This window comes from Archocentrus centrarchus, chromosome 13 (assembly GCF_007364275.1).
Source record: "Archocentrus centrarchus isolate MPI-CPG fArcCen1 chromosome 13, fArcCen1, whole genome shotgun sequence".
In the NCBI taxonomy this organism is placed as follows: domain Eukaryota; kingdom Metazoa; phylum Chordata; class Actinopteri; order Cichliformes; family Cichlidae; genus Archocentrus; species Archocentrus centrarchus.
The window spans coordinates 12,016,400-12,042,912 of NC_044358.1; the positions used below are offsets into that span (position 1 = coordinate 12,016,400).

The 26,513-nt window shown below is 41.3% G+C and overlaps 1 protein-coding gene across 1 annotated transcript; it reads left to right on the top strand.

Moving 5' to 3' along the window:
• prx (periaxin) lies at positions 1-25,515 on the top strand. The gene is made up of 15 exons (XM_030744899.1): positions 1-27; positions 2,721-2,828; positions 5,375-5,500; positions 6,025-6,184; positions 6,687-6,871; positions 7,047-7,267; positions 7,465-8,619; positions 8,851-9,472; positions 9,668-10,003; positions 10,319-12,364; positions 12,473-13,057; positions 13,151-14,855; positions 14,925-15,467; positions 15,654-22,220; positions 23,394-25,515. Exons 3-15 carry the CDS (start codon positions 5,471-5,473, stop codon positions 23,684-23,686), a joined length of 14,448 nt encoding a protein of 4,815 aa, XP_030600759.1. The 5' UTR covers positions 1-27; positions 2,721-2,828; positions 5,375-5,470; the 3' UTR covers positions 23,687-25,515.
• Positions 25,516-26,513: the final 998 nt, after the last annotated feature.

Below are 26,513 nucleotides of genomic sequence, written 5' to 3' on the forward strand. Positions count from 1 at the left end.
GTTTTCAACCAGACCAGAGATCCAGCCGTAAGTACGCAGTCCTCATCCTGCTCACGCGCATACACCCGTCAGTGACGTCAGGTAGAGCAGAGGAAATGCTTGACACCAACAGTAGGAAGAGTTACCTGCAGACTGATGAAAGTTTGAATTTGCTCCAGAGAAACTGGAAGATGTTTGAAATCGACACTTCTCCTCACAGTGAAAGGATTTATCTTCTACCTCAGTGGTTCTCAAAGTCTGGTCCCTGACCAATAGCCAAGGGCAAGGCAAAGGAATTTGCTGTAAATTATAAAACTATTGTAACTGTTTGCACAAATATCACAAGTATTTAGGTTTTAAAAGTCAAATCTGAACAGTTCAAATGGAATATGAGAATACAAAGTAAGATTTCAAAGGAATTTCCATAAAGTCTGTAAGGGTCTGATTGGCTCTAATTTGCCTCATCAGGTGGCAAGTGGACGTCCATGTGTCTGTCAGTTTTTTGTGACCGCACAAACTTGTCCATGAGGACTTTACATTACAATTCACCAACTACACATGCAGCCTTCAGATGGGCTTCAAAGTAGAAATAACAGGAATGGCTGCTCATTCATGGTGTCTGTGTGCGCTTAAGGGGTCCCTGGGCTCAAAAGCTTTAAGAGCCTCTGCTGTATCTGAATTTATTAATTTATTATCTTGGCAGGAATTAATCACACACTTAAAAAAAGAAAAAACCCAGATTTAAATCAGTTTCAGTCACTCCCTGATCAGTGAATAATCTCTTACGGTAATCTTTATTGTAATTTTATTAAAATTTTAAGCATGGCAAATGTGAGGTATATTCACTTCTTCGTCTGACTTGCTCAGTTTCAAGCATTTTTTTTCGACTCTTGGATCTGTGTGATATCATAGAGAGAGCATGTGGTCATGTCAGGCAAACAGGTCTGACTGTGAGCGCAGATGCCCCGCCCACCTAACTGTGAGCACAGATGCCCCGCCCACCTGCCGTTTGAACTTTCTGTTTACAAGTGGCAGCCAATCAGAAGAAAATTGGCATAAATGATTGGCGCTAAAACTGCTTATTTCAGACAGAGAAAACCAAGGCAGTCTTAAATAAATAGGGATTATTTTAAGCTGTGAATCATGCAAAGCTACTTTAAAGAGTCCAGCAATTAAAAAAAAAATACAATAGTGGAAATGAGCTGAATAGGTCCCCTAGGTTTATAAAATTCCAACATTAAAAACAAAAGGTCAACTTTAGATGTCCACTGAGTGTGTCACGTTTCAGTTTAGTAACAGCACTGTTACACAGAACAACTGTGTGCTTGCCCCATTGTGCTAAAGAAAAAACTATTTCCATGATATATTTTGATTTTGACTGTACACACAATACAAAAAATAAAGACATGCTGCATTTCAGCTCCGAGTGCCCAGCAGACAGTGGAGCGATTCTTCTGTGCGACTGCTGTTTGACTGAAACGAGCGTCGACAGATGTTACTGTTTGTCATGTTGCACAGCGGCGTGTTTTACTGTGGATGTTCATTTGCTCTAATCAAATCTATTTCAAATGTAATGCCTTATTGCACTTTATGAAGCGAGCTGTGCATCATCTCTGATGGTGTAGCAGCTCATAAACAGAGCACTAAGTCATTACATCTCGAAGGTTTTATGTCTGCTGGCTGCCAGAGGAGATGTGTGTCTGTGTAGCTGCATCATGAGCACTGAGCATACGAGCACTGTAAGAGGTTCAGAAATACTATATTAGTTGAGCAAAATGGTTAACAGCTGTAAAGGGAACAATTATAATATATATTATTATCACAGGCATTCAGCTCTCACTGCACCAGAGGTCACACTGCTAAAGTGTTGGAATATCATGTTTTGACAAGATCATCTGTGCAAGAGGTCATGAAACAAGTAGAGGAAGGAGAAATAAAAGGGTTGGACATGCTTCCTCCAGGAAAGGGGGCGAGAGGTAAAGAATCTAACTGCAGCTGACTCTCAGTCTGAAATCACTGCTGAGGAGAAACTCTGTTACAGCAGCAGCACGACAACAACAACAGGTTCTGGCGCATTTAATCAGATACAATGAAATTATAAACTAGGTCACGGAGAGTTTATTTCATAATTCAATTTATAGTGGTTAACATTCACCTGAGAGAAAATGCTTAATTTTCCTCCTTCATCTTTTCTTGCAGCTCTCTCTGAAACTCCTGCTTCAGTAAGAGAGCCCACACAAAAACCATACATCAGTCATCTGGAGACAGAAACTATTCAGCTGCCTCAGAAATAAAAGTTTATTTTTCACAGCGCTTCTGTATTTTGTCAGTTCAGTTTGCAGTAAATACCTGCAGCATATTTTATCCTGATACATTCACATGTTATACGGATGTTACCTGAAGCGTGACTAGCACCCAGAGTCAGAAAAGTAACAAGGCCAGAGCCTGGAAATCTTATTTTATTCATGCTGAGCTGCACATGCACACTGTAGCCTACATTTATTCAGACCTGGGAGATTCCCAGTACGTCCAGTTTTCCTCTGTTAAACAGCTTCACTGGAGCAGCGAAGGCAGAAATGTCAATACGTGCCAGCATTCAGAACAAAAGAAAAGTCTCCCTGTTCTTCAGATTTTCCCCACAGGCTGCACTGCAGAGCTGCCCGGGAGGCCGAAATAAGCTTATTAGTTGAGTTAAAGGGTAAAACAACCGAAAACCATCTCACCTTCTGTTCTCTGGACAGGTAAAAGACAAGAGGCGGTCACCCCCCTCTTCCAGATCCCCCTCCGCCCCGCAGCGCAACCCTCACCACAGCGGCTCCACAGAGGAACAGGAGAGCCCCGAGAGAGTGGTGAGGCACGCACAGTACTAGGATGCACGAAGGCTTCCTACATGAGGGAACTCATTTATATCTCCAGGAATGCTAGAGTTGGGATAAAGGTGTTTGGAAATATGATGGTGCAGCAGACGGAACAGGAAAATAAATGCCAGATTTTAAGCTTGTCTGAAAAGGAACAACACTGACAAATTATCTTTATCATTTATAATTCATAAAAGCTCAAGGGTCATTTTCAAGTGTATCTGAAAATTTTCTTGGTCTTTTTGAAACACTGCTTAGTCAAAGAGATAGAAAACAGACGGCTGATAATCAGTACTACTAATATTTCACTAAAGCTGAAGCACAAACTTTCTGAATGGTCTGCACCACACACTATAACATGTTAAGCTTTGACAATTTCATAAATCTTTCCATTTTTAAAGTTGACTTTTAAATGTGTGAATGGTCCAGATTCAGTCAGTCAGATGATGTTCAACACGAGACACCAAAATGTAAAACACCATTTAATCAGTCCTCTGTTACAGTTCCAGGCCCACAGATTTGGAACAGTTTACCACCAGAAATAAAACATTAACTGATCATTAAATGACTGTTTGCTGTGATTTGGTGCTTTATAAATAAAATTGAACTGAATCAATCATGTAGACGTTACAAAGTTGACCAAAATATTTAACCTAATGCCATTTCCTGTAAATGTTTATTTAGTTAGCATTTGTTTTATTTCAGTTAACTGAAAAAATGTAACAGCTAGTTCTGGTTTTTAGTTAACTTTAATAACCGTGTAGAGATCCTGGGAGGGCGATGACATCAGTGTCCACGATATAAAAGCCTTTCAGCTGGTTGACACGATGCAGGTCAGATTTAAACGGGATTTGCTTGATTTGGACCAAAACCACCAAAGCCTCACTCACATTTAGAAAATGTCTATTTAAAAAAAACAAAAAGCTACATTGTTATATAGATCTATTTAGAGCAGAAAGGTGATTGACCTCCTGACCCAAACAGACACCGGGACCATACAGTGGAAAACAATGGCCCAGGACTGATCTGCTGAGGTCACTGTCCTCCACATAAACAAGCTCTCGTTTGTCCCAGGTCAGCACGAATGTCGCTCACAGTCTTTTCATGCAGCAGCAGGTGACCGCCAGCTGCTGGACCCAACGTGAACAACAAAATACGTCTGAATGCGGTGGATCTGAAGCGAGCCGCAGCTGTTGGAAGTCTGTAAATACCCCAACACACAAACCAGAACGTTAGCAACTTTAGGAGGGTTTTGGAAAACAAAGTGATTGCTGCTGGCTGCCGCCAGACAGTGACGCCTACCAGTTTCAAAAAGTTTGTGCTAATTAGTTAATGCTAACAGGCTGAATGGTGGTTTCCTTGTTATCAGGCTGGAATAACAACAGCTGAAAGGACAGAAGAAAATCAGCTACTTGAATGCGACAATAACGGTGTGATATTTTCAATTACATGATTAAATCTTATTGCATTCTGTTTAATTATCAATTAACAAGCTTATACAAAACATACAGTGGGTGGCTTATAAAAAAATGTATATAATTAATAAATATATATTTTAAAAATTGCGTTAATTTGAAGTTTAATTTTCTTGATTTCTAAAAGTTTTATATCAGTTGTACAAGTTTGCAGCTTTCAGAACTTTGCCTTCTTCAATAAAGCTCCAAATTTTAAGAAATAATTAATATTAGTTATTTTCAGTTACATTACAAATGTGTCCTTTATTTTTTAAGTACTTTACCAACAGTAAATATAATTACTAGAGTAGCTATGCATGTTTCAGTCCAAAATAGTCTTTACTTATCTCATACTGGGTCTGCTGTCTGAAACAAGCTATCCTGACTCCTCCCACTTTAAGGCAGCTTTTTTCTTCTGGCTGCCCCTCACAAACCAGAAGTTAGAAAGTTTGAAAATAGTGGGTCTGGCTTTTGACCCCTAGTTTTAAACTGTAAGTTTTTTTAAACCTGAAAGAATTATTTAATTTTTATCTATTTGTATGTTTTAATATACAGCATTTTGTGTCAGCTGTGGTTGTTTTAAAGTGCTTTATAAATAAAGATGGTATGGTATATAGGGTGTCATGAATTTAAAGTTAAATGCAGACAAACAAAAGGTGAGCTTTAAAAGCTTCAGTCCAAGAAGACAATAAATGAAGGATAATCCAAGAACATAAAGTCGAGCCCTACACTGACAACAGACAAAGGTTACAATTAAGACAGGACTATTTATACACACGAGGGCAATCAGGTAGGTGGAAACAGAAGGGTGACGACACACAGATGAACTTAATCTAGACAATGAGACAAGAGAGGAAATAAAATTACGTGCAAGACAGAAGAGACAAATAAAACAGGAAGTGAATAACAACAACAAACAGGACGTAGCTATCTGAACTTTACAGAGGGAGTAACACTGCTGAGGGAGCACCCGACTAATTGCAGACAGAACCTGGAACTGAAAGTTCAAAATACATGAAAATTGTTTGTTTTCTGGTGTCATCACATTGCATCTCATCCCCCCTGTCATCTGTATTGTTGCAGGTGCAGAAGGAGAAGCTCCATGCAGAGCTGAAGCAGGTGCTGAGCCAGAAGAGAAGCCACCTGAGAGAGTCGACCTGCCAGCTGGCCCAACCAGAGATGGACTCCGAGCCAGCAGATGAACAGACGGTAAGCAGTGGTCTGACTTTTCAGGCTGAAATAATAATAATAATAATAATAATAACACCTTTGTTTGTATCAGTGGCTGATCAGCAGCTACTGTACCAGACTATAGCACATCCTCCTTTTATTTACCTGAAATCAGTGATGTTGCAGGATATGAGAGGAGCTCCACAGTAATACACAGAAGCCTACATGTTATTCCTCTGTTCAGTGTCTGGAAAAGTGAATGTAGTTTGAGAACAGAATGAGCTTTCCTCCTCCACAGCAGTAAATCATGCACTTACTCAGGCAGGTGGAAAACTTTAAACAGTATTGGAGCATTTTTTTTTTTTTGCAGACTTTGACCTGCTACTGTATTCTGCTACAGTGTGTCTACAGTGTGATGCAGTTAACCAAAATAAGAGGATTTATGCTATTAATTTACTATTATCAGCCTAGAATCAAACTAACCAGAATAAGAGAACAAAAAAACTGAGAACTTGTTCTTGGATGATGTGGATAATGTAAGTGTTGGTGTCCGTGTGCCACAGAGTGTGGAGGAAGCCTCTAAATCTGTGGAAATTGTGGTGGAGACAGAGGCAGAGGCCGGAGCCAGCGGCTACAGTGTGACTGGTGGAGGAGAGCGAGGGATCTTTGTTAAAGACGTCCTCAAAGACTCTCCAGCTGCTAAACACCTCAGTCTACAGCAAGGTATCTGCACACGCATCGGATTCATTTAGAAAGCACATTTATATGAGATTTAAAAGGTAATTAAAAAGGAATTAGTTTAAAGAGTTTCTGCAGCAAACTTTATTATTTTGGCGATAAGCCCTGTATTACATTTTCCACATCTGCTGTTCTTATTTGATTTCATATCAACTTTATTTATATAGCAACTTTAAAAAGAGAGTACACAAAGTGGAATATAATGAAATCTAAAACAAAAGGTGGGGCCAAATGACAGCGAGACAATGTCAGCATAAATACCAATAAAAGACAACAGGACAAGACTTGAAAACAAGTCTATAAAAAAAGTGAGTTTTAATGAACAAGCACCCAGAAGTGGAAGATCTACAAATTCTACCAACAACCAGAATCTGCAGTCTCAGAGAGTTAACAAATTATAATTACAATGCATTTATTCTGATGATATATGTCTGCAAAAAAAACATAAAACACTGGATACATTATACGTGCTGTTTCCTGCGTGAAGGTGACCAGCTGCTAAGTGCCAAAGTCTACTTTGACAACGTGAAGTATGAAGACGCTCTGAAAATCCTTCAGTGTGCAGAGCCATATAAGGTCAGCTTCCTGCTGAAGCGGACCGTCCCCGGAGCGGACATCAGCGTGTGCCCAAGTGTGGAGGTCAAATGTCCCAAAGCCAAGATGGCCAAAATGGTGAAGTAGCTTTATCAGTTTATTGTAATCAGGTTTAATCCTGAAAGCCATTCTGTTGCAAAATTAATCAAATAGATAAAACTCATTTATAGTTTTTATAAACTCTCAGCATGTCGGCAGATACAAGCTTTCAAATGTTGTTGACGGACCCTCTTGTTACATGTGTTTGTTACAGAGTGTGAAGGGGACCAAACCGTTCAAGACCCAGAAGAAGAGAGGTGGACGTTTTGGTCTGAAGAGGCTGAAAGAGAAGCAGCGAGAGGAGCTGGTGGTAGAGGGAACACCTCCCAGGCTGGAGTTTTTTCTCCCCAAATTCAAACAAAGGAAAAGCCTGAAAGTTGAAGCAGAGGGAGCCAGAAGAGCAGCAGCTGTAGGGAAGGCAAAGAGGAGGCTCGGGTTCGTCTTCTTTGTTTGTTTTCTCTTTGGTAGTTCCAAATAATAGTGCAATACAATACTAGTTGTATTGCAACAAAATCAGATGATTGTCTGAAAACTTTGTTTTTCTTGTGCATTTAATTAACATAATGTTTTGGGGTAATATTACTGTGCTGTTTCCTGTTTCTTTCTTTCCTTTCTACACGCTGTTCTCCCAGATTCCCACATATGAAAACAAAAGGTTACGCTGGAGCGGAGACGGGAGAAACGGTGGAAACAGGACAGCTTGAGGGACAGGTGAATGTCTCTCCATCTGAAATACCTGGAGCTAAAGTGAAAACCAAAGGAAAAGGACACAAGTTTGGCATCGCCTTTCCTAAAAGCAAGCACACAACATCAGGCTCTACTTTGGAAACTGGATCCGTGGAGCTGAAGCCTCCTGCTGTAAACATCCAGCCGCCATCTGTGGAGTTCAGTTTGTCTGCTGGTAAAGATGCGGATGTGGAGAAGGGAGCATCTAAGGTTAGCATACCTGATGTGGAGTTTGCACTCCCTTCAGGAAAAGCAGAGGCATCATTGCCCACAGTAAAGAGAATGACAGAAATCAAAGCTTCTGAAATGGACATGAAAGGAGGAGCTGAGGGAAAAGTTCATGTATTTGCAGACAAAGGAGATGCAAAGCTCAGAATGCCAAAGTTGAAACTACCCAAAGTAAGACTCTCACGTCATTCGGATGAAATTGATGGTGACATCAAGGTAAAAGCTGGAGGCATCAAAATGCCTCACGCTGGCATAAAACTTCCAGAGGTAGAAATCAAAGGAGATGGGAAAATCGGTCTCCCCACTGTTGATATTTCCTTACCAAAAGTGAAGGGAAAGACCGACACAGACATCTTAGTCAAAGAGTATGAAGGAGCTGGGAAAACTGCTATCAACATGCCTGCCGCTGACATCTCTGTGGCTGATGTTGATTTGGAATTAGACAGCGGACAGAGAATTCCTGATGAGGTGGAGGGCACTTTCAAAGGGCCCAAAATCTCCATGCCAAAGGTTGATATCTCACTACCAAGGATGGGATCAGCTGACGGGGATACCGAGTGCCCAGAAGCTGGAGGGAAATTCACTCTACCTTCTGTTGAACTCTCTCTCCCACAGGTCAAATCAGACAGTGGAGATTTGGACATGGACTATTATGTTGGTGGTGATGGAAAATTCCAAATGCCGGATTTTGACATTTCTCCACTAGGAGAAGTAAAGGGACAAAATGTGGAAGGGGAGTTCAAGTTACCCAAAGTGGATCTGATCCTTCCCAAAGGCAAAGCAGAAACGACTGATATTGAAGGGAAATTTCAGTTACCATCACTTGACATTTCGCTTCCTAAAATGAAGACAGGTGAAGTGGAAGTTAAGACTGAAGGCCCAGGAGTCAAAGGTGGAAAATTTGCAGTGCGTCCATCTGACATTTCTCTGCCCAAAGGCAAAATGGAAGGAGACGCTGAAATGGAAGGACTATCCGGGAAGGGAGGAAAATTCAAAGTGCCTTCTTTAGATGTTTCTCTGCCAAAGCTGAAACATCCAGAGGGGCCTGAGCTTGAGGGTGGAAGTGAAATCCACATACCCTCTGTTGATATTTCTCTTGAAAAAGGAAAGACCAAGGGGGGGATCAAAATGGAGGGTCCCTCTGCTAAAGGACAGTTCAAAATGCCTTCATTTGATGTCAGACTCCCTAATATAGGAACATCTCAAACTGAGGTTGATTTACAAGGACCTGATATTAAAGGGGGGAAAATTGAGATGCCATCAGTAGATGTTTCTCTGCCAAAAGGCAGTGGAGGGGCTGACACTGATGGAAAAGGAGGCAATTTTAAAATGCCATCATGTAATATATCCCTACAAAAAATCAAGCTACCTGAAGCAGATGTTAAGCTTGAAGGCCCAGAGCTTCCAAATGCTGACTTTTCACTATCCAAGCCAAACATTGAGGGCAGTGTGGAGCTGGGTGGCAGTGGGGATGGCAAGTTCCAGCTCCCAACTGTTGACATTTCACTCCCAAAGGTGACCACCACAGAGGGAGAAGTTGATAGTGAACCTAAAGCTAAAGGAGGAGCAAAGTTCAGCATCCCATCACTTGAAGTCTCACGTCCTACAACAAAAATACCAGAAGGAAAGGTAAAGATGGAGGGTCCTGAAGTCAAGGGAGGAAAATTTCAGATGCCTTCTTTGGATGTGTCACTACCACAGATCAAAATGGAGGGAGATAGCATAGACGGTCCTGAATTTAAGGTCAAATCACCTGACGTAGATTTAGTCTTCAAGGCAAGTGGTACTGACATGCCTGCAATTGATAGCTGTCTTCTAAAAGGAAAAGGTGATGGTAAGATAGATATTGAAGGACCCTCAGGCAAAGAAAGCAAGTTTAAGATGACTTCATTTGATGTATCCCTACCAAAGATGAAGATGCCTGAGGGAAATATTGTCCTGCAAGGACCTTCTCTTGACATCTCCCCTCCAAAGGGAAAAGCAGAGGGTGACATACAAGCTAAAAGTAAAGGAGGACCTTTTCAAATGCCTTCAGTTGATGTTTCTCTACCTAAAATTAAATCAAAACAAAGTGGTATCAATGTCAAGAGACCAGAAATTAAAGGTGGGGAAATCAAAATGCCAACTATTGATATCTCACCTCCTCAAGGGACATTTGAAGGTGATGAGGAAAGAGGCAAATTCAACTTGCCATCTGCCAACATTGGTCTTCCTGCTGTAAAATTCCCAGAAGCAGATGTGAATTTCCAAGGTCCGAAAGTCAAAAGAAGGAATTTTGAAATGCCAAAAATCGACCTTTCCCTTCCAAAAGGAAAAGCAGAGGGAGACATTAATATTGATATTCAATGCGGACAGGATGGGAAAATTGATATACCCTCAAATAATATCAGACTCCCTGAAGAAACAGTCAAAGCTGACATAAATATTGAAGGTTCTGAAGGAAAAACAGCAATATTCAAAATGCCTGGATTTGATATTTCTCTCCCAAAAATGAACCTGCCAGAAGGTGATGTCAAAGTGGAAGGACCAGAGATTAAAGGGAAAATAGAAATGCCGGCTGTTGATATTTCACTTCCAAAAGGAAGCATAGAGGGGCATACTGACACTGACATTGACATAAGTGCTGAAGGTCCTGAAGGTAAAGGGGGAAAGATAACAATGCCAAAATTTGACATTTCACTACCAAAGGTAAATTTTCCTGAGGGTGATGTTAAATTAAAAGGACCTGAAAAAAAAGGAAGAAACATTGAGATGCCAGATATTGATATTTCACTCCCCAAAGGAAAAATAGGAGGAGAAATTGAGGGGCATACTGGCAGAGGCAGCAAGTTCCACATGCCTTCTATCGACATTGCTCTACCAAAGATGAAAGCCAAAGAGCCTGAGATAAATATTGAAGGCCCTCGGGTCAAAGGTGGAAAACTGAACACACCATCCATCGATCTTTCATTGCCCAAAATGAAATCTCCAGATGTAGATGTCACTCTTGAGGGTCCTGATGTCAAAGGAGGAAAGATCAAAATCCCAGATGTTGATGTTTCACTCCCCAAAGGAAAAGTTGAGGGTGACATAAGTCTTGAAGGCCCTGACATAAAAGGGGGTAAATTTAAAATGCCAAAATTTGATGTTTCTTTACCTAAAGTGAGTTTACCAAAGGTCGATGCCAATGTTGAAGGACCAGATGTGAAAGGAAAACTTCAAATGCCCACTGCTGATATTTCACTCCCCAAAGGAAAAGTTGAGGGCAACCTTGATGTTGAAGGTCCTGAGGTGAGGGGTGACAAGTTTAAAATGCCAAAATTTGATATTTTGTTACCAAAAGTCAGTCTGCCAGAAGGTGATGTCAAACTCAAAGGTCCTGACATTAAATGTGGGAAGATTGAGATGCCCGACATCGACATTTCACTCCCTAAAGGAAAAGCAGGAGGAAACATTGAAATTGAAGGAGATACTGGAAAAGGAGGCAAGTTCCATATGCCATCATTTGATTTCTCTCTGCCCAAAATGAAATCTCCAGATGTAGATGTCACTCTTGAGGGTCCTGATGTCAAAGGAGGAAAGATCAAAATCCCAGATGTTGATGTTTCACTCCCCAAAGGAAAAATTGAGGGTGACATAAGTCTTGAAGGCCCTGACATAAAAGGGGGTAAATTTAAAATGCCAAAATTTGATGTTTCTTTACCTAAAGTGAGTTTACCAAAGGTCGATGCCAATGTTGAAGGACCAGATGTGAAAGGAAAACTTCAAATGCCCACTGCTGATATTTCACTCCCCAAAGGAAAAGTTGAGGGCAACCTTGATGTTGAAGGTCCTGAGGTGAGGGGTGACAAGTTTAAAATGCCAAAATTTGATATTTTGTTACCAAAAGTCAGTCTGCCAGAAGGTGATGTCAAACTCAAAGGTCCTGACATTAAATGTGGGAAGATTGAGATGCCCGACATCGACATTTCACTCCCTAAAGGAAAAGCAGGAGGAAACATTGAAATTGAAGGAGATACTGGAAAAAGAGGCAAGTTCCATATGCCATCTATTGATGTCTCTCTTCCTAAAATGAAAGCCAAAGGGCCTGAGATTAATGTTGAAGGTCCTGAGGTCAAAGGTGGAAAGATCAAAGTCCCAGAAGTTGATGTTTCTCTGCCCAAAATGAAATCTCCAGATGTAGATGTCACTCTTGAGGGTCCTGAGGTCAAAGGAGGAAAGATCAAAATGCCAACTGTTGATGTTTCACTCCCCAAAGGAAAAGTTGAGGGTGACATAAGTCTTGAAGGCCCTGACATGAAAGGGGGTAAATTTAAAATGCCAAAATTTGATGTTTCTTTACCTAAAGTGAGTTTACCAAAGGTTGATGTCAATGTTGAAGAACCAGATGTCAAAGGAAAACTCAAAATGCCGACTGCTGATATTTCACTTCCAAAGGGAAAGGCAGATGTGGACATTGACATTGAAGGTAAAACTGGTAAAGGAGGCAAGTTTCACATGCCCTCAGTTGATATCTCACTTCCTAAGATCAAATCAAAGGGAGTTGATGTTGATATTCAAGGACCTGAAGTCAAAGGTGACATATCACTCCCTGAAATTAAGCCTCCAGAAGTAGATATCAGCCTCCATGGCCCTGATGTTAAAGGGGGGAAGTTCAACTTGCCAACTGTTGACATGCCATCATTTGATTTCTCTCTGCCCAAAATGAAATCTCCAGATGTAGATGTCACGCTTGAGGGTCCTGATGTCAAAGGAGGAAAGATCAAAATCCCAGATGTTGATGTTTCACTCCCCAAAGGAAAAGTTGAGGGTGACATAAGTCTTGAAGGTCCTGATATGAAAGGGGGTAAATTTAAAATGCCAAAATTTGATGTTTCTTTACCTAAAGTGAGTTTACCAAAGGTCGATGCCAATGTTGAAGGACCAGATGTGAAAGGAAAACTTCAAATGCCCACTGCTGATATTTCACTCCCCAAAGGAAAAGTTGAGGGCAACCTTGATGTTGAAGGTCCTGAGGTGAGGGGTGACAAGTTTAAAATGCCAAAATTCGATATTTCGTTACCAAAAGTCAGTCTGCCAGAAGGTGATGTCAAACTCAAAGGTCCTGACATTAAATGTGGGAAGATTGAGATGCCCGACATCGACATTTCACTCCCTAAAGGAAAAGCAGGAGGAAACATTGAAATTGAAGGAGATACTGGAAAAAGAGGCAAGTTCCATATGCCTTCTATTGATGTCTCTCTTCCTAAAATGAAAGCCAAAGGGCCTGAGATTAATGTTGAAGGTCCTGAGGTCAAAGGTGGAAAACTAAACATGCCATCCTTTGATGTTTCACTGCCCAAAATGAAATCTCCAGATGTAGATGTCACTCTTGAGGGTCCTGAGGTCAAAGGAGGAAAGATCAAAATCCCAGATGTTGATGTTTCACTCCCCAAAGGAAAAGTTGAGGGTGACATAAGTCTTGAAGGCCCTGATATGAAAGGGGGTAAATTTAAAATGCCAAAATTTGATGTTTCTTTACCTAAAGTGAGTTTACCAAAGGTCGATGTCAATGTTGAAGGACCAGATGTGAAAGGAAAACTCAAAATGCCGACTGCTGATATTTCACTTCCAAAGGGAAAGGCAGATGTGGACATTGACATTGAAGGTAAAACTGGTAAAGGAGGCAAGTTTCACATGCCCTCAGTTGATATCTCACTTCCTAAGATCAAATCAAAGGGAGTTGATGTTGATATTCAAGGACCTGAAGTCAAAGGTGACATATCACTCCCTGAAATTAAGCCTCCAGAAGTAGATATCAGCCTCCATGGCCCTGATGTTAAAGGGGGGAAGTTCAAAATCCCAGATGTTGATGTTTCACTCCCCAAAGGAAAAGTTGAGGGTGACATAAGTCTTGAAGGTCCTGACATGAAAGGGGGTAAATTTAAAATGCCAAAATTTGATGTTTCTTTACCTAAAGTGAGTTTACCAAAGGTCGATGCCAATGTTGAAGGACCAGATGTGAAAGGAAAACTTCAAATGCCCACTGCTGATATTTCACTCCCCAAAGGAAAAGTTGAGGGCAACCTTGATGTTGAAGGTCCTGAGGTGAGGGGTGACAAGTTTAAAATGCCAAAATTCGATATTTCGTTACCAAAAGTCAGTCTGCCAGAAGGTGATGTCAAACTCAAAGGTCCTGACATTAAATGTGGGAAGATTGAGATGCCCGACATCGACATTTCACTCCCTGAAGGAAAAGCAGGAGGAAACATTGAAATTGAAGGAGATACTGGAAAAAGAGGCAAGTTCCATATGCCATCTATTGATGTCTCTCTTCCTAAAATGAAAGCCAAAGGGCCTGAGACTAATGTTGAAGGTCCTGAGGTCAAAGGAGGAAAGATCAAAATGCCAACTGTTGATGTTTCACTCCCCAAAGGAAAAGTTGAGGGCAACCTTGATGTTGAAGGTCCTGAGGTGAGGGGTGACAAGTTTAAAATGCCACACTTTGATATTTCGTTACCAAAAGTCAGTCTGCCAGAAGGTGATTTTAAACTCAAAGGTCCTGACATTAAATGTGGGAAGATTGAGATGCCCAACATCGACATTTCACTCCCTAAAGGAAAAGCAGGAGGAAACATTGAAATTGAAGGAGATACTGGAAAAGGAGGCAAGTTCCATATGCCATCTATTGATGTCTCTCTTCCTAAAATGAAAGCCAAAGGGCCTGAGATTAATGTTGAAGGTCCTGAGGTCAAAGGTGGAAAGATCAAAATCCCAGATGTTGATGTTTCACTCCCCAAAGGAAAAGTTGAGGGTGACATAAGTCTTGACATGAAAGGGAGTAAATTTAAAATGCCAAAATTTGATGTTTCTTTACCTAAAGTGAGTTTACCAAAGGTCGATGTCAATGTTGAAGGACCAGATGTGAAAGGAAAACTCAAAATGCCGACTGCTGATATTTCACTTCCAAAGGGAAAGGCAGATGTGGACATTGACATTGAAGGTAAAACTGGTAAAGGAGGCAAGTTTCACATGCCCTCAGTTGATATCTCACTTCCTAAGATCAAATCAAAGGGAGTTGATGTTGATATTCAAGGACCTAAAGTCAAAGGTGACATATCACTCCCTGAAATTAAGTCTCCAGAAGTAGATATCAGCCTCCATGGCCCTGATGTTAAAGGGGGGAAGTTCAACTTGCCAACTGTTGACATGCCATCATTTGATTTCTCTCTGCCCAAAATGAAATCTCCAGATGTAGATGTCACTCTTGAGGGTCCTGATGTCAAAGGAGGAAAGATCAAAATCCCAGATGTTGATGTTTCACTCCCCAAAGGAAAAATTGAGGGTGACATAAGTCTTGAAGGCCCTGATATAAAAGGGGGTAAATTTAAAATGCCAAAATTTGATGTTTCTTTACCTAAAGTGAGTTTACCAAAGGTCGATGCCAATGTTGAAGGACCAGATGTGAAAGGAAAACTTCAAATGCCCACTGCTGATATTTCACTCCCCAAAGGAAAAGTTGAGGGTGACATAAGTCTTGAAGGTCCTGACATGAAAGGGGGTAAATTTAAAATGCCAAAATTTGATGTTTCTTTACCTAAAGTGAGTTTACCAAAGGTCGATGCCAATGTTGAAGGACCAGATGTGAAAGGAAAACTTCAAATGCCCACTGCTGATATTTCACTCCCCAAAGGAAAAGTTGAGGGCAACCTTGATGTTGAAGGTCCTGAGGTGAGGGGTGACAAGTTTAAAATGCCAAAATTCGATATTTCGTTACCAAAAGTCAGTCTGCCAGAAGGTGATGTCAAACTCAAAGGTCCTGACATTAAATGTGGGAAGATTGAGATGCCCGACATCGACATTTCACTCCCTAAAGGAAAAGCAGGAGGAAACATTGAAATTGAAGGAGATACTGGAAAAGGAGGCAAGTTCCATATGCCATCTATTGATGTCTCTCTTCCTAAAATGAAAGCCAAAGGGCCTGAGATTAATGTTGAAGTTCCTGAGGTCAAAGGAGGAAAGATCAAAATCCCAGATGTTGATGTTTCACTCCCCAAAGGAAAAGTTGAGGGTGACATAAGTCTTGAAGGTCCTGACATGAAAGGGGGTAAATTTAAAATGCCAAAATTCGATATTTCGTTACCTAAAGTGAGTTTACCAAAGGTCGATGTCAATGTTGAAGGACCAGATGTGAAAGGAAAACTCAAAATGCCGACTGCTGATATTTCACTTCCAAAGGGAAAGGCAGATGTGGACATTGACATTGAAGGTAAAACTGGTAAAGGAGGCAAGTTTCACATGCCCTCAGTTGATATCTCACTTCCTAAGATCAAATCAAAGGGAGTTGATGTTGATATTCAAGGACCTGAAGTCAAAGGTGACATGACACTCCCTGAAATTAAGCCTCCAGAAGTAGATATCAGCCTCCATGGCCCTGATGTTAAAGGGGGGAAGTTCAACTTGCCAACTGTTGACTTGCCATCATTTGATTTCTCTCTGCCCAAAATGAAATCTCCAGATGTAGATGTCACGCTTGAGGGTCCTGATGTCAAAGGAGGAAAGATCAAAATCCCAGATGTTGATGTTTCACTCCCCAAAGGAAAAGTTGAGGGTGACATAAGTCTTGAATGTCCTGACATGAAAGGGGGTAAATTTAAAATGCCAAAATTTGATGTTTCTTTACCTAAAGTGAGTTTACCAAAGGTCGATGCCAATGTTGAAGGACCAGATGTGAAAGGAAAACTTCAAATGCCCACTGCTGATATTTCACTCCCCAAAGGAAAAGTTGAGGGCAACCTTGATTTTGAAGGTCCTGAGGTGAGGGGTGACAAGTTTAAAATGCCAAAATTCGATATTTCGTTACCAAAAGTCAGTCTGCCAGAAGGTGATGTCAAAGTCAAAGGTCCTGACATTAAATGTGGGAAGATTGAGATGCCCGACATCAACATTTCACTCCCTAAAGGTAAAGCAGGAGGAAACATTGAAATTGAAGGAGATACTGGAAAAGGAGGCAAGTTCCATATGCCATCTATTGATGTCTCTCTTCCTAAAATGAAAGCCAAACGGCCTGAGATTAATGTTGAAGGTCCCGAGGTCAAAGGTGGAAAACTAAACATGCCATCCTTTGATGTTTCTCTGCCCAAAATGAAATCTCCAGATGTAGATGTCACTCTTGAGGGTCCTGAGGTCAAAGGAGGAAAGATCAAAATCCCAGATGTTGATGTTTCACTCCCCAAAGGAAAAGTTGAGGGTGACATAAGTCTTGAAGGCCCTGACATAAAAGGGGGTAAATTTAAAATGCCAAAATTTGATGTTTCTTTACCTAAAGTGAGTTTACCAAAGGTTGATGTCAATGTTGAAGGACCAGATGTCAAAGGAAAACTCAAAATGCCGACTGCTGATATTTCGCTTCCAAAGGGAAAGGCAGATGTGGACATTGACATTGAAGGTAAAACTGGTAAAGGAGGCAAGTTTCACATGCCCTCAGTTGATATCTCACTTCCTAAGATCAAATCAAAGGGAGTTGATGTTGATATTCAAGGACCTGAAGTCAAAGGTGACATATCACTCCCTGAAATTAAGCCTCCAGAAGTAGATATCAGCCTCCATGGCCCTGATGTTAAAGGGGGGAAGTTCAACTTGCCAACTGTTGACATGCCATCATTTGATTTCTCTCTGCCCAAAATGAAATCTCCAGATGTAGATGTCACGCTTGAGGGTCCTGATGTCAAAGGAGGAAAGATCAAAATCCCAGATGTTGATGTTTCACTCCCCAAAGGAAAAGTTGAGGGTGACATAAGTCTTGAAGGTCCTGATATGAAAGGGGGTAAATTTAAAATGCCAAAATTTGATGTTTCTTTACCTAAAGTGAGTTTACCAAAGGTCGATGCCAATGTTGAAGGACCAGATGTGAAAGGAAAATTTGAAATGCCCACTGCTGATATTTCACTCCCCAAAGGAAACGTTGAGGGCAACCTTGATTTTGAAGGTCCTGAGGTGAGGGGTGACAAGTTTAAAATGCCAAAATTCGATATTTCGTTACCAAAAGTCAGTCTGCCAGAAGGTGATGTCAAACTCAAAGGTCCTGACATTAAATGTGGGAAGATTGAGATGCCTGACATCGACATTTCACTCCCTAAAGGAAAAGCAGGAGGAAACACTGAAATTGAAGGAGATACTGGAAAAAGAGGAAAGTTCCATATGCCATCTATTGACATAAATCTGCCCAAATTTGATCTGGACCTCAGCCTCCCCTCTGGTATAAAACCTAAAGGGCTCAAAGTGGATGCTAGAAGTCCTGATGCATCTGGAAATTTGGAGTTCTCTGATCTTAAAGGAGACCATAATCCTACTAAGTTGGAAGTTAAGAGTGCAGAAATAGAGACAGGTGGTTTAGAAGGTCCAGCTGCATCCCTAAAACTTCCCACAGTCAAACTACCAACAGTAGACATCTCAGCTCCAAAGGTCGATCTCAATTTTGGTCTTACAAAACCTAAAGGTGATGATGTGGAGGTGGAACTTCTGAAAGCAGAAGGAGGAAGACCTTCATCTGGGGGCAGCTTTGATCTACCTGATGTCTTCCTTAAAGTTCCTAGTTTCTCTCTTCCCAGGTTTGGTGGAAAGACAAAGAGCTGTGACTTGGAGATATCGGGACCCAAGGGAGATACTTCACTCAGTCCACCACATGTAGAAGGAGAGATTAGGGCACCATCAGTAGAGTTTGATGGAGGTGGAAAAGTCAAGGTGAAAAAACCTAAAATCAAACTGCCCTCATTTGGCATATCCAAGAAGGATGCAGATGTATCAGTCTCTTGTCCTGACGTTGATCTTAAAGAGAAAAAGGGGAAAATTGACATTTCGAAACCAGAAATCAATGTTGAGAGCTCGGGTGACAGGTCAAAATACAAAATGAAATTCCCCAAGTTTAAAATATCATCACCAAAAGGTGAACTCCCAGAGGAAGAAATTGGCGCAAAATTGGAAACAGATGTGGAGGGAGAAGGTGGCTTCCATGCACCTGACATATCTTTAAAACTGCCAAAGTTTTCTATGCCAGGTTTTGGCTCTAAAGAGAAGGATTTAGGTAGGCCAAGTGGTGACCTTGAAGCTAAGACCAAGGTCAAGATGCCTTCTGTCGAGCTGGCACTACCAGCAGCTAAAACACCAGAGACTGAGGTTCTTCTCCCAAAAGCAGAAGTCGATGTTTCCGAGGCTGATATTAGAGGTTACGAGGGAAACCTTAAAATTCCCAAAATGCCAACGATTGATGTGTCCATCCCCAAAATAGACCTTGATATGTCCTTGCCCAGAGGAAAGTCTCCAAAGACTGAAGGACCAGATGTGGAGAAAAAAGGGCTTGAAGGAAAATTTAAAATGCCTCAAATAACAATGCCATCACTTGAAGTGTCTCTTCCCAAAGGGAAATCAGGAGATCTCCATGCACCCGATGTTGAAATAGATGCTGATGTAGGCAAATTTAAAACGCCTCATGTCAAAATGCCCACTGATGATATAACACTACCAAAAGCAAAAACTGAAAAAAGTGACGCTCCAGATGTTGATATTGAAAGAGAGGGGCAAAAATTCAAGATGCCTGGTATCAAAATGCCACACTTTGATATATCAAAAGGAAAGACCGGGAAATTAGAGGGGCCAGACGTTGAACTCGAAGGAAAACTGAAGATGCCTCATGTCAAAATGCCACATGTTGACATCAGCCTGCCAAAAATTAAAGCTGCAGAGATTGATACTCCAACTTTGGAAGCCAAGGTTGAGGATGGGGGAGGAAAATTCAAAATGCCCCATTTTAATATGCCTTCAGTTGATATTTCACTTCCAAAAGCAAAGATTGATGTACCAGAGGTTGAAATGGAGGGAAGTACACAGGGAAAGTTTAAAATGCCTCACATGAAAATGCCCAATATTGACATCTCTCTTCCTAAAGGAAAATTCAAAGACACTGAAGCAGGAATAGAAGTGGATGGACAAGGAGAAGGAAAAGTCAAAACACCTTACATGAAAATGCCCGATGTTGATGTTTCTCTGTCTAAAGGTCGGATTGAAGGTCCAGAGGTAGAGATCAAAGGAGACGGTGGAAAATTCAAGATGCCACATCTCAGCATGCCCTCTGTTGATATTTCACTGCCTAAAGGGAAGATTGAAGGTCCAGATGTTGAAGTAGAAGGAAGTACCAAAGGAAAACTTAAGATGCCTCATTGGAAAAAGCCAGATGTTGACATCTCTGTGACCAAAGGACAGTTTGAGGGTCCAGAAGTGGAGCTGAAAGGTGAAGGTGGAAAATTCAAGATGCCACATTTCAGCATGCCCTCTGTTGATATTTCACTGCCCAAAGGGAAGACTGAAGGTCCAGATGTTGAAATGAATATTGATGTGCCTCTTCCTAAAGGAAAAGTTGAAGGTCCAGGGGTTCCAGAGGTGGAGATTAAAGGAGAAGGTGGAAAATTCAAGACTCCCCACATCAATATACCTTCAGTTGATATTTCACTACCTAAAGGAAAAACTGAAGGTCCAGAAATGGAGATGGAAGGAGGTGCAAGGAGGGAAATCAGAATGCCAGGTTGTGACATCTCTTTACCCAAAGGAAAATCTGGCAAAATTGAAGGAGAGGTGGAAATTGAGGGAGAGGACAGCAAAGTGCCACATGTGACATTGCCTTCAGTTGACATTTCACTCCCAGCCGGAAGGACTGAAGGTGCCAAAGCTGAAATTAAGGCTGAGGGAGGAATATTCAGGATGCCAAAAGTTGACATTTCTCTTCCTAAAGGAAAGGCTTCGGTGGAAGGTCCTGGGGCAGATATTAACGGAGATGGAGGAAAGCTCAAGATGCCAAATGTGGGAATAACACTTCCCAAAGGAAAAGCAAATATTTATGCACCAGCAGAGAAAACAGAGACAGAGGGAGGAATAATCAAGCTGCCAGATATCAAGATGCCAAAAGTTGATATTTCACTCCCTAAAGGTAAAAGTAAAGGTACTGAAGTGCCTGCTATAGAGATGGAAGTCACAGGTCCTGATGTTAAACTTCCAAAGGGAGAAATATCAGTGCCAAAGCCTAAACCCGCTGAACTAGAGATTACCTTACCAAGCATTAAGACCGATCTGGACACTGGAGCTCAAGGAAAAGCTGATTTGCATGCTGAGGGTGAGCACAAAGGCCTGAGATTTAAAATGCCAACAATCGATATTACAGGTCCAAAAGGAGACCTAGAACTTGATCTTGGACTTCGCAAAGGAGTGGGCAAGAAGGACCGGAAAAAAGCTGACCTACCTGACTTGGATGTCAACACAGCAGAAACCAGCAGCAAAGTAAAGGGGCCCAAAGTCAAAGGAGCAAAATTCAAGATTGGAATGCCAAAAAAGAAAACTGGTGCAGAAAGATTTGAGTATTTTGAAGTTGAAACCCAGAATGGACATAAAGATGATGAAGATCGTATTCACTGCTCAGGAGCAGAGGTTGCATTACCAAGTGTTAGTCTGAAAACAGGAACGGGAGGAGAGGGTGGCCCTTCATCTTCAAATGCAGGAATCAAAGTCCCCAAAATACCAGACATAGAGTTTGATATTGGCTCATCTCAAGATGGAGATGACAGCAAAACAGAAAAAGGCAAGAAAATCAAAATCCCTAAGTTTGGTGTCCCGTTACCCTCCCTCTCCTCACCAGAGGAAAGCATAAACATCTATGGGCCAGAAATTCAGTATGAGGGCCCTAAAATGCCCAAAGTTAAAAAAGCAGTTTTTGTCTTGGTAAACCCTCCTTCAACAGATGAGCCTGCTGCAAGCACAGGTACCCTGAAAGGGGAGGCAATAGCTGAGGCTGAGACAGAGAATGTCAAAGTGAAGATGCCCAAAATCAAAAAGAAGCCGAGCTTTGGAAAGTCCAAAGAAAAATCTGCTGTGAGTGCAGAGAGAGGAGCGGAAGAAGAAGAGAAGTCAAAGGGAGGAAGAATAAAGATACCCAAAGTGTCATTTTCTTCTGGCAAATCTGCATCATCGGATGTCCCCGCCAAGGGAGGAGGTTCAAGCTCAAGTCTCAATGGTGAAAAAGATGGAAGTCCTCACAAGGGCTCCAAGGCGGAGAAAGGGGTCTTCAGTGGTAAAATCAGACTTCCAAAGGTGGAGTTCACCAGTCCGTATGGCAAGGTGGGCGCAGGAGAGGCAGACATGGAAACAAGTGTGGACCTGGGAAAGCATTCATCACCAGGAGAAAAACAATCAGGCACGATGTCTTTGGGGCATTTCACTGAGGAGCCTTTGAAGGATGTGGTGTCTTCTCATGCCAGAACAGAAATGCTGGACAGGGACAGCTCAGAGTCCCCCTCAGGCTTCGCCATGGAGTTCACCTCAACAAAGGTTCAGACCTGGAGTGAGGTGGAGAGCAAAAGCAGGGAGTCTGAAGAGAGAGAGCCTTCCCACTGGTTCAAGGTCCCAAAGGTCACCCTGAAGCCACACACCACAGGTAAGGCTAAAGGAAATGCTCTGTCAATACTGCTAAAGCTGCTTTTTGTAAAAGCCCTCTGGGACATTTAATTAAAACCTTCACCACAAGATGGCAGCATTATTCCAGAAAGCTTTAGTGCAGGTGTCCATCTGAACCCATCCAGCGCTTCATTCTTCTGCGTTCCTTTGGAATTACTGTGTGTACTGCTGCTCTGAAAGACTAACCAGTGTTTCTGTCTTTAATAAAACTGCTCAGCCTGTGCACAGTGCTAGAAGAGCTCAGGCTGAGCTCAGCTGAACTCTTCTAGCTACTAAAACAAGTCGACTAAATATGCTCGTAACATGAATTCTGCACAAATGCTGGGCTAACAGTAGCATGAACGATGTTAGCGGCTCTCACGCTGGACTCATTTTGGGCGCTACACCGACTCACTCGCTGCAGCATCTTCTGGTTCAAAGTGTTACTACACAAATACAGCTGAGCTCTATTTCAACAGCCCAGTACTGGCGTCAGTTCACTTTCTTTCATGGTTAACTAAATAGTTAATTTTATAATGTTTTAAACTTGGTTTAATGTTTACAGAGAATATTCTGAAATGTTATATTGAACACTCGTGATTTGCAAAAGCATGAGTGTTATTTCCTTTTATGTGTGATTGACTCTTTGTTTATTTAAAACGTACTAATCGGTTTATTACATGTGCCTCATGTTATGTCGTCTGTGTGTTTGAGCTTCATCAAGTCCCCAAAGATAACCACAGTAACCACAGATCACCTGAGAGGAATCTAATGTATGTTAAAGCCTGGAAATCCTTGTAAGACTCATATTAAAAAGTAAAAATAGAAAAGAAAAAACGAACACCTGTGAAAGTGTACACACTCACAAATAGTGTTCATAAATGGTGTATGTGTTTTTCATACTTTATGTCTGGATTTGATCATTTTTTGATTATAATACCACAGTGTTTGTTAGAATGTCTTTTACATTATGTGCACTTTATCCCTGCTCTTTGATGTTTGCTGCATGTTTTTGGTATATAACTCATTAATCTATTTACTCTTTCTGTTTTCCCTCTGCTACATAAGTCTAAGTTTCATTTCCCTCTTGATTTCTTCACCAACCCTCCTCACTTCCTTTCATTTCCTTTCCTACTCTTGTCTCTCTTACTTCCTGTCCTCTTCGCTGCCTCAGGCTTCCTCCATATAACTCCGGAGGGTTCTCCTCAGGCCCAGAGGAAAGGTGAGGTGGGAGGTGAGGCAGAAGTCTTGGGGTCTTTCTGCCTCCACACCTCAGGGCTCGACTTCACCACCCGGCAAATGTCTGAAGAGCACCAAATCTCTTCCTCCTCTGAGGAGGGAACTGTCACCGCGGTGACGAAGACTACCAGGGTCACCCAGCACCTGGTTGAAGCACGAACAGGTGAATCTTCAGCAACAACGACAACAACAACAACAACAGCAGCTCACCAGGTGTCAGAGTACTGAAGATGCTGAAATGGCATCTTAAATGTTTTTCATTTCTTTGTTATTGTTGTTGTTTGTTGTTTATTTTCGGCGAGGCTGCAGTGTTATCATGAGGTGAGCCCACAACAAGGCAAACCGCTATTAACCCTTTCACTGCCACAGGGGTCAGGGTCACCGGTGACCCCTGTGGTAGTAAAAGGGCTAAAGGGCCAGTTCACCCCAAAATCGCAGCTACGCGTGTGTGTTTTCTCCTGGCCTGCAGCCCCGTTCAGTCAGCAGGATTATTTTTGTTGCTGAGCGATATCGGCTGCAGAGATCGGCGGCTCCTGGCATCATTTCTCCGGCTAATATCTCCAAAACTGAACGGCTGAAATTCAAATAATTGAGATGAATGACGAGCACTACAGCCCAAAGCGTGTGTGCTGGATTTGGGGTTAATCTGTGCCTTTACATAAAATGCTTTATTTTATATTTTTATGATGAGCTACGAATGTGATGAAATACAATTACAGCATTATTGCCATTATTAGCGCTAAAGAGTAATATATATATATACTTCCTTTTATGATTGTGAGTATTTTTGTTACGGTCGTGTTAGTTTGGTTTTTAAAGCTTCACTCTGAATGGAAACATGTCCCATTGCTTCATTATTTATTTTTGTTTTTCTGTTTGAATTGTGCTGGAAAGTCTTTTACCCACATGGATTACTTCATTAGGAACCATCACAGTGTAGGCCAGAGGACTATTTATGTACATAAAACAGTATAATTGCTTTTTTTTGAAGCCGTTTTCTTCCAATCCATAATGTATTTTCATATTTACCAGAGTATAAATGATATTTTTTGACCTGTTTGTTTGTCTTTGAGGAACAGTGTGAACTTCCTGAGATTATAGGCTTTTTTTGCCATAGTTTTCTATATTAGACTCTTTTTCTGCTGTGAGGATCAAGTCTGTGACCTTCTGGTTGCAGGTTGCTCTCAAACATTTAGCCCAACCTGCTGCTAATACATTTTATGTTCATGTTTTTACTGTACAATGCCAAAAAAAAAAAAGGACACTGCTGTATTTTTTGTGAATGAGCCTATAGCATTAAGATAGCTTTGTTGAGCTTCAAACATCAACAGTGCGCTGGGAGGAAATTTGAGGGATTTAAATTTTAGGGGTGAAACTGTAAAGTTTATTGTGTTGCTCTAAGTTGCTAGAAGGCTGCTACAATGAGACTAGTGAGGGAGTGGCGAGCCTCGATCTGATCCAGAGTAATCAAATAAAATCTGTCCTCTAAAGACGCAGGAGCAGGCGGGCCAAAGTACCGGCCGGACGAACACGCTTACCCAACACGCTTCAAACAGTTTTTCTCTCACTGAATGTATAAATTGCTTTGAAATGGATTCATCTTCTTAAAAATCTGTTTCCTTGTCTCTGCACTGAGATATTAAAGTTTATAGCATTTTAAAAAATGATTGTAATGATTCTGGCATTGCATAAAAACTTCCTCCTTTACAGTTTTGCAGGATGCAACAATCAGGGTTTCTCAAACCTGTCGCTGTGAAACATTTATGTTTATTTTATCTGCTTTCCTTTCCTTGGTTGATAGACGGGATGAAGCTGTGTGATAAATGCATGAAGTCCTGATAAATCCGCCATGAGGTTTGTTTGATTAACAGCTTTCAGCACGGTGCCTTTGTTGCAGCAGAGATCTTTAAGAAGCTGAGGGAGGAGCAGTGAAGGTAGCAAGAGGCAGCGTGTATGTGTATAGAGATTTTTAACCTTCTGCTTTAATAAGGTCTGAATTTCTTTTTGATTCTGAGGGTTTCAGTGCCGATTGTTTTGTCAGAGCTGCATCGAGAGAATGTTGGTAAAGATGTTACTTCAATAAAATCATATTCACACAAAAGCTGCTCTGTCCTGTGGTTGAATTTAAATAAACTGATAAATTAATGCATCACAATTTCCTTTATCTTAAAGGATCCTCAGTTCAGACCTTCTCCTGATTGGCTCCCCCTCATACATTGTGCCTGGGTTGACCATATTAGGGATATCCTCCTGCAATGACCTCATACACAGCCAAGGGTAGAAAAAACTGCCTGAAATGGGGCACTTAGAGCAGTCTATAGCAGTGCGTGGTGTGTATACTGGCCTCATTATTTAAAAGCAGTCGTGTTTAATATGAGCATCCATCATTTGAACAGTATAGAAAACACAGTGGGACAGAACCCGTTTACACCATGAGAAGAAATCCAAGTGTGATGATGACTTTTCATCCCGGTCAGTATTAACTAATCACAGAGACTTAACTAATGACTCAGTAAGTCAAGATTTTGACTTGTGCCTGGATTTTGCTTGATCTGAGATTTATTTTTGAATTTATTTCCATTTTAATATATTTTCACTATTTAGTGCCCCCTTAGGATGAGCTCTAGTTCACCAGCATGTTTTTATTAGTCTTATAAAATCCCCTTATTTCAGACGCAGTGCATCCACCGTGCTATCCAAAGATTCTCTGACAGGATTCATCCTCAGAAACAGAGCTTTCACTGCATCAGTGATGTTTCCTGTAATGGGGTAAAGTCAGCTTATAGAAAATGCTTCATGCAGTCATAACAGCGTTAACGCACTAGCAGAACTTTAGAAGTCACTGTTAAACTACTACACACTAATACTGCTATACAGTATTTAGATGCATGCTTGTGCTTATTTATACGTGCACACTGATGACAGTCAAGGTCAAACTCAGCTTTATTGTCGAGTCTGCAACATGTACAGGACATACACAGACCCATGGTGCAACAATATAACTATAAACAGTATACAGTACAGTGGGTGAAGAGTGAAAGCTCTCAGAAAGTTG

Excerpts from the sequence above, each read along its gene's own strand:
- prx (XM_030744899.1), top strand. The coding sequence starts at position 5,471 with ATGGACTCCGAGCCAGCAGATGAACAGACG. Across the intron at positions 6,872-7,046 it reads AAGCCAAGATGGCCAAAATG|AGTGTGAAGGGGACCAAACC; the intron begins GTGAAGTAGCTT and ends TGTTTGTTACAG. Across the intron at positions 22,221-23,393 it reads CCTGAAGCCACACACCACAG|GCTTCCTCCATATAACTCCG; the intron begins GTAAGGCTAAAG and ends TCGCTGCCTCAG.